We start from the raw sequence: 12,059 nt of genomic DNA, 5'->3' as shown, positions 1-12,059 counted from the left end.
CTACTTAGCTCTCGCTCATTACTGGAACTGGGTGTTCTTGTGACAAGTTTTGGGATGCTCCAAAAATATGTGCAGGTGAGATGCAGGGAAACTAGGACCAGCTTCATCTCATGGAGGGCAGGGCCAAACGAATCATATGCGCTGGGCTGAGATGGAGTGGCAGAGAGATTCTGGGTGAACTATATGCAGTATTGTGGCTTACTACGATTTTAAAGAGTTGGTGGTGAGAGGGACTGCACTTAATGGGTATTACCATATGTCTATTCAGATGGGCTAAGCTATTTTTGTGGCAAGTTACCATCAGCATGTTTACCCGTTGTGGGCCATGTATTTTATAGATGTGCGTGGTGTGGGATACATTTAGTCAATTTCATAGTTTCTGTTACTAAGAACATGCTGCTTTTGGCAGCAGTTTAATTATAGATAGTGAATTCAGTGAGGTTTCCGTGTATCAGATCATAAGATAAGGGGCTTTTTTTTCCATGCCAGTTGGAGAGGAGGGAGCACATCTTGTATTTGGGTAAATATGATAAAACGCTGCAAGTTATTGTGCAGGCACTCCAGAATAAGATTTCATCATTCTTGTTTCTCATATTCTTCCCTCCTGAACAAGTTTTTATTTCTCTTTGGGTCTGGGACAGGAAAGCAGCCAACCAGCAAGTCTGAAGGGCATTGGATTCCTGAAATATCATCCCAAAGTAGTGGCAGTCCAAAGCATACTCGCGCATCTCCTACAGATATAATTCAGTGTGTGGAGGAAGACAAAAATGAAGAGTCCCTGAATAAAAAAGGTGGAGGAACTTGATTTTTAAGTGATGTCATTGAAACCAATAACGGTATCAAAAGTGACTGTATTTGCTTCCCCTTTCAACATATCTTCAGGACAGCTATATGAAAGGCTATACAGTGTCTGTATATACTACAGAGGGGCAGAGGGATAACCTGTGCTGAAGAATAACACAGTGGCTGGATGTGAAGTGAGATGAATACAGACTAGAGAGAAGCAAAGTCTTAAAGTTGGTGGTAGTTCCAGTAGTTAATTGTATACCTCAAGAGAAGGTGGATTCTCTGTCACTTGACGTTGTTCGGTCAACAGTGGGTGTCTTTTATGTATTATGGGCTTGATGTAGATAGAATTTTCTGACCTAGGTTATGCAGCTGGTTGGTGTGAGTGGTATTAATGATTTGTTTTCACATCAAGCACTCTTCTGCTCTTTAGGTTTTTTGCCTTCGTATATGAATTCACGAACAGGAAGGCATGAGACTGCAGGTTCATTTAACTTTAGAAGAAATTGGCATCTTTGGTTTTAAAGAAAATAATATTTATGCTAGATAATTCCATGTCACTGCTTTTTATTTTTATTTTTTAAAGGATATGGCAACCGAAGATTTAGTAGCAGAGATCCAACTCTGGTCGTGGCTTTCATCTGTAAAGTAAGATTTTAAGCAGGCTTTAAATAGTTTTCCTCTAACTGACCAATTTAATTACACACACCACTTCTTAGCACAGATGGGACTTTTTACACAACTGTTTTATACTAATATTTTTATTCTACATCTCTGTGTTCTCCTTAATAACATTTGAATTGGAATAGCATTCTAGTGTTTCAATCATAGGAGTGATGTTCAGAAGATGAAAAAAAACAATCTATTAGTTACTTTTTAACTTGGTGCAAGAAGAGTAGATGGATGCATACGTATTGTGTTTATTTTCTTTGTCTGCTCTGTTTTTCCTAGAAGAGCAAAGCTAGTGAGATTATAAGAAGGGATATATCAAAGAACTGAAAGCTGAGTAACAGGAGCTTTAGTCACTGAGTGTGGAACTCTTTTAATGGTTTGTTTGTTTTTTTAAATACTTAATTCAGCTGCATAACTTAGAAGAAATTTTCTTGTTGAAGTTTGAGGCTCTGCCTCTATAGGTTAGAGTTCATATTCATGTATCTGGGTGTTGTAAAGTAGATCAGCCACTGAAAACTTTTGGGAGGAAATTGCCTCTTCATGCTTCATAAAGAAATCAATAACTATCTTAACCACATTTCTTGTCTGTTGTCTTTTTTTTTTTTTTTTTTTGGCTGTATTTAAACCCAGTGCATGCTGCTGGTAATAGCTCTTTATGAGAGAACTCTACTTTCTTTTAATTCTCAGCTTCACCCAAGGAAGGGGAACTTCTTGGTGCTTAAAGCAAAGGAGTTGGGCCTGCCAGTGTAAGTACAAGAGCCCTGCCTTTTGCTCAGGAGAGTTCCAGTTGCCCACTCTTGGTTATAACTGTCTCTTGTGTTCTCATTTTTAGTGAAACTGCAGCCATTCAGCCTATAATTGCAGCTGTCAAAGATGGAAAGAGCATCACTTTTGAAGGCAGAGAGGTATGGTGAGACTGCGCCTTGTGCTATTAGCTGTTCAGCCATGGTGTAGGCTGGGTGGAATCCATGTCAGGGTGGACATTATAGTAAGCAAATGGCATTTTTGTACACTTTTTTTTTTTTTTAATAGCAATCTGCTTCTTGGGGTTGGGAGACTGCAGTTATATTCAGAACCTTCCCTTGCCACCTGCTGGAAATGCTAATTTGAACCTTTCCCCGTCCATGCTTTATCCTTGAGTATCTCAGCCCTGCATATCTTCTGGGGTGCTGTAATCTCCTTTGGTGGTAGTTCTACTTTTTAAGCTTTCTGTGTTTCACCACCAAATCATTACAGTAAGTAATGTGTTTTCCTCATGCTTGTTATGGCAGGCAGAAACTGTCCTGTGTTCTTTTCGATAGTACGGAGAGAGGAGATGGTTAGAAAAAAACATACTCTGAAATAGCTGTAATGTGTGCTAGTCGTGTGTGTCCCTTCAAACCCATAGTGGTTGATCTGTTCTAAAGATTTGAACTGGCAGTAGTCTGTGAGCTTATGAACTTTAGTCCTTCTTTAGGTAAAGGCTGATGCAGATTTTAAATTACAAGATGCAGGTGTGCTTCTCCCACGCATGACCCAGAACAGTTATGGGCTGTCACTGCACTTAACAATTCTTAACCTTTCTGTTACTTCCAGAGTAACCTAAATGGCTCCCATGTTAAGGACAAGCAAACCTTTAATCTTTTAGGTTAGTAATTGACATGAGGGAAAGGCAGCTCTGGATATCACTAGTCAGTCAGTAGTAATTGGCACCCCTCTGCCACTTAACCACATTCTTTACTTTATTCTCTAATAGGTGATCTGTTGCATCAATGGCACAGCAAAACCTTTTAATTCATATAATAAACAAGGGGAGCAGAAGCTAGGAAATACCAGAATGGGAACTGTATTCACATTTGCTGAAGAGTAAATGCATAATGCTCTGTTAGTTCTTTTGAGATCTCTGTCTGGCTGAGCGATGAACTGAACTTACTGATGGAAGAGCAGAGGCTACTGGTTATGTTGCTGAAAAGCATTCTGATTCAGAAATCAATCTAGCACGTGTGTTAGGACTCCATGTAACTGTTATGTACCGTATTGCAGATTTTGCCTGAAGAGATCTGTTCTCCCCCTGATCCAAGCTCCATTTTCATTGTAATTGAGTGTCCTCATGAAGGCTTTGTGGATGCCATCTGTGAAAATGACACATTCCAAAGGTATGGAGTAGAAGTGCAGCAATATATTGGCTGCAGATGGGATCGGCACCAATAAAAGGAAAATTAACATTATTGGATATCAGCTTTTTTTTTGGTCAGTGTAGCTGACTTTGTTCACCGATTAAATATAAAGTGCCTTCTGCCCGGGGCCTCTGGACGCTGTATGTATGCATGCACGTGGCCAGGAATGTGGCCGGGCAGTGTGGAGAGCAGCGCCCTGCAGGTAAGTTTGTGGAATGGACATGGAGGGGGGGCTGTAGATCAAGACCTCCATGGTGAGGGAGGAAGTGGGGCTGTGGTTGGGGGTGTCCAGCCAAGGTGGTGAATGAATCTGGGGTGGGGAGCAGGATGGAGCTATGGATGGCTCTCCCAGGGTGCACCAGGGGGCTGGGGTGGGTGATGGCTTCCCACTGCTTTGTGCACCCCACAGGGGAGCAGGTGCCGCCCCCCCCCCCCCACTTATGTGCGGGGCAGTTGCGAGTTGCTTCCTATGGGCTCAGGGCTCTCCACTCATCTGCCTTTCCCTTTGAAGCCCTGTGCTGGCCACACGTCCCCTGCCTGCCTGGCAGCAGTGGGAATGACAAGTGCCTTTCCCCGCCCCCCCAGTGGCTGGGTGGACAGGGGATGCGTGGCCAGTGTGAGACTCCCAAGGGAAAGGCCGCAGAGCAGAGACCCCCAAGCCCACAGCAAGCAGCCCTTGTCTGCCCTTGCCTACTGGAGCTTTGCTCCAGTTAAATGCCCCTGCACTTAAAAATGGTGGTGGCGGTGCTTGAAATAAGGCTAATTTAGCGAGCTTTAGTTCAAGCACCCCAGTACCATTTTTAGGTGCTTGTGACGCTGATCCCTTGGATGCGCTGCCCACAGCTCTGTCTTGCTCCCTGCCCTACTCCCTCATCATTGGGTCCTCAATCTTCCCCTTCCCCTCCACAGACTTACCTGCAGGGTGCTGCTCTCTACACTTAACAGGAATGCAGCCAGGCAATCGGTTTGGAATTGGTATCAGCCAATATGGTTAGCTAATAATCGGCTATTGCTGTTGTCCATGAAAGTCTTTATCCATGCACTCCTAGTATGGAGGGTGGTATGTATGTACTCCCTGGCATGCAGGGTGAAATTTTTGCAGTTTTGGTATATGCAGAGTTGGTGACACTTTGAGTGATAATTGAGTCATATTATAATTGTCGTCTTTCCTGATGCCTTTGAAAATCTACAAATGACCTGTTGAAAGAAAGATTTCCAAAATGGTCATCAGAGATGCTGCTAGTGGAAAGGTCTCTGAGAGATGGCTTGCTCCCTTTGATTTGGGAAGTCTAGGTTTTGTTAATTTTGGAGATTTGGCTGATCTGACTTTTAGAGGGCCTTCAGTGGAGGACATGTTGCTTAATGAGTGGTGATCAAAGATATTGAGATTTCCATCCATCTTCTGGGATTGCTGGTGTTTTCATCTCAGAAAGTTTAAGGTACCTGTGTTGGGTAGTAGGCTACTTTTTTCTAGGGGTGAGGTTCCTGATATTCCATAGATACTGAATTTACTCATTTCACTGAGAGGAGAATTGTTTTCCCCTTTCACAGCAAGATAGTGGAAACTGTATTAAGCAACTTACTAAGGCTCTCCTAGAGTCTTTCCTAGAATTGAAATGCGGAGTTCAGGGTTCCTTCATTCAGTCCTTGCTTTTAACTTCTGTGTTCTGTTTTCCTTCCTGAAGTACAATATTACGCAGTTTGAAGTACCTGGTAGTAGGTTTTAGAGGATGTGGCTATTTTTGGTGAGGATATTCTTGTGTAATGTGTGCATCAAACGTGTACTTTTTTCCTTTCCTGCTAAATGTGTTCTAGGTATCAAGAGGGAAAATCTGAGGATCACGTGGCCTTGGTTGTTCACATAACCCCCGAGTCTGTGCTTCGGGACAGCCGGTACAAGCAGTGGCTAGAAAAGTATGTGGCTTTCACTTGATTGATTTGATTTAAAAATGATAGCCTTACCTGAAGCATAACCCACAGATATTCTGATTCCAGGCTCTGTCTCTAAATTGTAATAGGTACCATGGTGGGTTTGAATGTTTTTGTTTCAGAGGAGCATTTGGCCACTGGCTTGGGATGCTTTGTGAGGGTTATCTGGCTAGCCCTGAGCCTAGGGCAAACGTGGCTTATGCTTAAATGTACTTTTTACTCCTTCCACTTTCCAGGTTTGGATCCAAAACTCAGCACTTGATACTTAATGAAAATTCCAATGCTGTGCACAGTCTGCGCAGCTACAAAGTACAAACCCAGCTGAACCTCATTCACTCGGAAATCTTTCCGTTGTTGACCAGCTACCAGAGTAAGGTAGGAAGGAGGCACTGGCTAGTCTTTCTACAGGTGATAGCCTCTGGTTTTCCAGAGGCAAAGTAAAATGCTTAATTGTTCCATTTCTACAAACTCTTCAGGAAGAAGCAGCTAATTTTGGCATACCTGTTGTCCGGGGAGAATGTCTCCTGAAATACCAGCTGAGACCCAAAAAAGAATGGCAGAGGTTGGTAGGAATTGAATCCTTTTCTTGGTTACACTTAAACTAAAGTAGGTGGTTTGGAGAGGATTTCTGTGGGAGCAGAACTAATTTCATAAGCTGACACCAGGGTTTAGGCCAAGTTTTGCCTTTCAGCTAGGGAAACAGTGATTTAAAACCAGCGTTGTGTTCTTCTAGACCAGTCTATTCTGGGTTTGATCCATCAGGGGCAGCTTCAAGCAGTTGGTTAAGTGTGAGGTGGAAGCTCTTTTTTATGGGTCCCAAATGATGGGTGGGTCACGTTGTGCAAAGTGCTGTACAAACCTGTATTGCATCTGAACATATGCAGTCCAAGTGGGAGCCAGACTGTAGAGGACAAATCTATAGAGAGAGAGAGAGAGAGGTGGTTAGCCTGAAGTCAGTCAAAAGGCAAGGGAAATGTGCACTTTCATAGACTAGCTAAATAAGTTTTTGTCACAAGATTTAGTGACCCCAAGTTTACTTGATCAGATTATCTCTTTGTATTTCCATGCTTTCTTAAAAGTTCTTCTGAGAACAGTGACCTGAGGGATCAGGTTGCTTCATGCTTTCCTAGGGTGTGGAGAGGAAGCTCTGGCCAGAACAACTCCTTTTTAAGAGGTCTGGTCTGATGAGGGGCCAGATCCTGTTGATTCTACTAGGTGCTTAGATGTGATCCTATTTTGTCCTTCTAAAGGCGCTGAAAAAGTTTAATGTACCTGCTTTTGTAATACACCATCATCTTAACTTTAAGTGTGCATCATAAAAAGCTGTCAAACAGGGGGGAGGAGCCATCCACCTTTTGTGTTTAACTTTTTCAGGGATTCAAGGATGGACTAGGTTATCCCTAAGGGCCCGTTCCTCAGAGCAAGTTACTATGCTGCTTTATGCTTCAGTTTCCCTGTCTAAAGGTCTGGTGTCATGGTTGACTTGCAACATCGGGACGTTTAGAGGATAAGAGTGTGAAAAATACATAGATTTTAAGTGTTTCCAAGAAGGCTCTGTATTTCTAAAGGAACTACCTGGTTAGAGCATAGCTAAAAATCCTAAAGGGAACTCAAAAAAGGGATTGTAAATGTATTCAGGCTTCCCTTTTATCTTAGTGGTTCCTAAACTGTAGGTTGCAAACTACGGTGTCTCTCAGGTACTGTATGTGCTTTTAACTACAGGCAGAGCTTTACCGTGCCATGGCTTCACCACACTATTTGTATAACTGCCTGCAGTTACCCTGAAGATAATGAAGGGTAAAGAGGGGCAACTTGGTCTGGGTTAATTGCAGGGTAAACTGCTAGTTTCACCATTTTTGCTGGATAAGAGTAGTCATATGGATGGCTATTATGGAGCAAGTGACTTGCAGTGAATCGCCACCCTCTTCTTTTTTGAGGGCATGAGAACAGCAATGACTTGTATACAGGATTGCAAGGAAGGTTGGACTGTATGTGAGATTGCAATCAGAAAAAGTTTGGGAACTGCTGCTCTTGCTTCATCTTGTTAAAAGACTTCAAAGCCTATCCGTACCTCGCATATGCTCATTTTAGTGATCCTTGTTATTTGTGCACAAGTGAGCAAAGATTTTTCAGGCAGTAGATACGCAGGGTGTGAGCATGTAATTTTATGGATATGCTGCCACTCTCAGTTGGGGTTCTGGAACTCAGTCTCACAGAATTGTATGTACCATATATTTTTTGCTCTCTTGGCTATAGTGCCAGCAGATGCACCAGTGTTAAGAGTGTAATAAAACCTTTTTAACAACATCAGAAGCAGAAAGCCAGCAAGAAATTGGTGGGACCATTGAATGACCTGAGTGTAAAAGGTGCTCAGGGATGATACAAACATAGCAGAAAAACTAAACAAATTCTTTGTATTGGTTTTTACTGCAGAAGATACTGATAGAATTCCCATGCCCAGATTAATTCTTCCTAGGAAATAGACAGGGGGGATCCAGTTGACATAAAATATATTTTGGATTTTTAGAAAAGCTTTCGACAAGGTCCCTCAGCAAAGTCTTTTAAAAATCTGAGTTGCCATAGGATTGGGAGAGTTTTCCCGTGGCTTAAGAGCTGGTTACAAGATAAAAAGCAAAGGGTAGGAATAAATGGTTACTCTTCAGGATGGAGGGAGGTAAAAAATGACCATAGAGTAGTCCCACAAGGATCTGTGCTGGGTCTAATTCTCCAATATTTTCATCGATGACCTAGAAATAGGGTGCATAGTGAAATCTCCCACATTTTACTGCTGATAAGTTATTCCGGGTAGCTAGATTCCAAGCTGATGGTGAGAGCTTCCTGAAACTCCTCTCCCAAGTTAAATGAATGGGTGTGGCAGGGCTAGTCCTGCAGGGAGTGTCCAGTGCCCCCAGCAGCCAGCTAGTTTACCCCCACGCCCGTCCTAGCTTCTGTCCATCATCATCTGTTTTGCTTGCTATGTTTTGATGGAATCAATTAAGCAGGAAGCTTTTTGAGCTTCGAAGGGAGGTGGTTTCCTTTGGGCTACTTGGCTTTACCCCTTTTGCACTTATCCAGGCCCTGATTCTCTTGGCCAGGGCCTGATTTGTTCTAGCTGCTCCCTTCAGCCCTGGGCCCTGTTGGTGCAGCCTCAGCTCTCTGGTAGCAGCACAGCACAGCTGGGGATTGGATTCCACAGTAAAGCTCTGGCCCTCCCTATCTCTCAAACTGTGACACCCCCCCCCCCCCTTGCTTCAAGGCATATGTTGATCGGGGACCTCGGTTTTCTCTGATTGGGGGGGGGGGAAATCCCCAAATTAGCATCTTTTCCGCATTTAAAATGAAACACCGCTATATAGATGTATAGGTATCAGTGGAGCAGATTGATATTTACAATTTTAAAGGAATTTTGGGAGCTTTCCAGTGCCTCCATCATTAGAATAAAAATACCAAAATCAAAAGCCAAAATATATAGGCGTTTAGAATTTATTTTATCTTGGAAAATCAGAGCTCTCCCTGTCCATTTGTTCACCAGGACGTGGGTCCAGTTGCAACTGTTGCCGCCACTGCTTTGTGATGCTGAGCAGCCCTGATATACCAGTGTCCTGCCCATGCTGTTGCTCCTTGCTCCAATGCTGCAGTGCCCCTCACTCCTGACCTATAGCCCCCTGCCACTTCAACCCTGCCAGAGAGGGCCCCCAGCTTCCAGGGCTACAGGACCTGCTGGCTGCATCTTGTCTGCTCCCTGCTCTGTGCCCCCTGGGCACCAGCTGCAGTCCACCAGCAGTGCCTGAGCCTTGCCTGCTGTGCATGGGAGATGGTGACTGCTGTGGTTAGAGGCAGGAGTGCAGAGCACAGCCAGACCGGAGCCTGTCGGGGTGGGGGGAGGAGGAGGCAGGCTGGCTCTTGCAGGGCTTGAGCCTCCCTGCCCTGCTGCCCTTCCCCCCCAGAGGCCACTGCAGCCCAGTGGGTGGGACCTGATGCGGTAGGGTGGAGCAGGACGGGGAAACTCGATGCTACCGGGAGCCCTGTGTCAGCTGTGCTGCCATGGTGAGATGCCTCCTGGCCACCCAGCAGCAGTGGGGGCAGCGGTGAGGAGTTGTCCCCATGCTGCAGCTGGGCAGGCAGGAGGTGCCTCCCCTTAGCAGCATGGCTGGCGCAAGGCTCCTAGCAACAGTGGGGGCCAGCATCAAGCCTCCCCACCCTGCCCCACCCTCCTGCTCCAGGTCCCATCCATTGGGCTGTGAAGGTGGCTGGTGCCTGCTGCTGGTCCAGCCATGCCGCAGCGCCATGGCCTGCTGTCCATTCAGAAGTCTGTGGGGGGTGTCCCGCTACTCCCCCCTCTAACACTTTGCCAGTGGGTGTGCTTGGATGGTCACCAAACCCTGGGTCTCCAACACCTCCTTCCCCCACCCCCAGCTCCCCACTATCACTGCCCCAAGATTTTGGGGTCTCCCCAGCCCTGCCTGCCTGTCTTGCTCCCAAATGCCACTCCCCACCAGCCTGCAGCCTCATCCTAGCTGCCTAGCTGAGCACCCTGTCTGCATGGGTCTTGCAGGGCTGGGTCCAGTGGCAGCTGGAAGGAGCCACCGTTGCCAGGGCTGCTGGGAAATGAAGTCCAGCTGCCACAGTGCCCCAGGCCTGGGACACATGCACCATGGCCTTGGCTGTCCCTCATGTCTGGGCTAGGTGGGATCTACTGTGGGCCAGGGAAAATCCCTCTGGTCTGGGTGTGGCCCGTTGGCCATATCTTGCCCGCTCCTGCTCTAAGTATACCTTGTTTAATGCTCCTCCTAAAGCAGTGGTTCTCAACATTTTTAGATCCAGGGCACCCTCAGTAGACTCAAGGTACCCCTCAGAAAATGCCAGCTCTTAGTTTGACCAATGTTTGTTTTTTTTTTGTTTTTTTGACTATAGAAAAGTAATAGAGCAGATCTTCCATTGCAAAAAACTCGGGGGGCGGGAAGCACAGCAACTCAGCATAGGTTTTTGCTTTGCATTTAACACTGAACTCCCATTTGAAATCTGGGTTGATTTTAATCTCAGCTGTATTACCTGCCCATTTTGGCTTCTGAGGCCTATAACTGTCTGTGGTATAGCCACAGCCAAACCAGCATTCTCAACCAACAAAATCCAGTCATGTACACATGAAACGTACACGCACGAGCAACGGAACATAGAGGGGTCACTTGAACCTCTTGTCATAAGGCTATCTTTAAGCTGTAGTTTGTTGCTTTGCTCCAAAAATTAACTATCTTCCAGTTAGCTCCCTCCCTTCTGATCCGTAGCCTGTTTGCCATTTCAGGGATATAGTTACTGTTTGCAATTCCAGTGAATATGTGGCTGAAGCGCTGGAGCTTCCTAACTTCCAGGACTGCGTGAAGGAGTGCAAAGAGAACCTGCAGGCTGAACCAGTCACATTGGGTGAGGAAAGTGCTCAAGGCCATCTGAAATGACCACGTGCTTTGATTTAATTGGCAAATGGGCCTGGTTTTACATGGAAGGAGGGGCAGGCTTATGGGAGGGTTCTGAAGGAATAGTGTCACCATGAAATAGTCTAGTTAGCCTTCAGGTTAATGAACCCTATGTAGTATTAGGGCTGCTTTGAATGGCTTGCTTAACCCAGAACATGGGGTGGAATTGTTCATTGTCTTTCTGCTTACTCTAGTGAGTGTGGCATAAGGCAGTTGTTGCTTTGAGATGGCTAGTGTTGTGCTTCTACCACTGTAGGGGAGGGAGAGTTTAAACACAAGCCAACTGAAGCTTGGTTTTGCTTTTAACTCTGTGTTCAGAGCAGTGAAAATAAATAAGAGTCCAAATCAGATGCAGGAAAGGTTAACGACTGACTTACAACAGGTCTCTTCTTGAATGCCCAGCTCTGGTCATCTGGCTTCACCTTCATTAGAAGTAACGCTCCCATATCAGAATAGAACCACATCAATCTGTGTGCATTTGTTTTTTCTGTGTGTGTACCAGAGCCATCTGTAGTAAAAACTGGATTGGAGGATGGGCTGTTAAAAGGGCTGGGTCCCTTTCTGTGGCATAGCTACTGTCTGTCACAGGTTTTGACTAGCTACATTTGCTCATACGTATATAGGAATAAAGGTGCACCAATACATTAGTCCATATCATATCAGCTTTGATAAAATGAAAATTGACATTATCAGCAGTCAGCTTTTATGGCTGATCTGGCTGATTGATGTTGCCAGTAAATGCCATGTGCATGGGTATGGCTGTGACATGCACATGGCCAGGTTGCAGCCCAGCAGCTTGGAGAGCAGCATCTAGCTGATAAGTCTGGTGGGAAGGGTTGTCAGGGGTTGAAGGGCAGATCGAGTCCCCTGTGGTGAGGGGGAGTGAGTGGGGCTGAGGCAAGGGTAGGTGCTGCCAGCTGGGGTGGGGCGGGGCATGGGACAGAGCTGTGAGCTGCTTATTCAGGAGGCCTGGGAGTGGATGGGTGGCTCCCACTGCTGTGTGCACCCTTGGGGGAGGCCTGGGGACAGTGTACTGCGCGTTCCC

At 45.5% G+C, this 12,059-nt stretch overlaps 1 protein-coding gene across 1 annotated transcript in view; it reads left to right on the top strand.

Moving 5' to 3' along the window:
• Positions 1–12,059, top strand: part of ELAC2 (elaC ribonuclease Z 2) — a 32,919-nt gene that overhangs the window by 9,874 nt on the left and 10,986 nt on the right. Inside the window, exons 7-15 of the mRNA XM_019536512.1 lie at positions 642–791; positions 1,373–1,434; positions 2,146–2,204; positions 2,291–2,363; positions 3,481–3,593; positions 5,430–5,528; positions 5,780–5,918; positions 6,020–6,105; positions 10,846–10,973. Coding sequence (XP_019392057.1) covers positions 642–791; positions 1,373–1,434; positions 2,146–2,204; positions 2,291–2,363; positions 3,481–3,593; positions 5,430–5,528; positions 5,780–5,918; positions 6,020–6,105; positions 10,846–10,973 — 909 coding nt within the window. The remainder of the gene's footprint in view (positions 1–641; positions 792–1,372; positions 1,435–2,145; positions 2,205–2,290; positions 2,364–3,480; positions 3,594–5,429; positions 5,529–5,779; positions 5,919–6,019; positions 6,106–10,845; positions 10,974–12,059) is intronic.

This window comes from Crocodylus porosus, unplaced genomic scaffold (assembly GCF_001723895.1).
Source record: "Crocodylus porosus isolate Cpor-Errol unplaced genomic scaffold, CroPor_comp1, whole genome shotgun sequence".
Taxonomy (NCBI): domain Eukaryota; kingdom Metazoa; phylum Chordata; order Crocodylia; family Crocodylidae; genus Crocodylus; species Crocodylus porosus.
The sequence above is the reverse complement of the archived record's forward strand: the minus strand, read 5'-3'. Positions and strand labels throughout refer to the sequence as shown.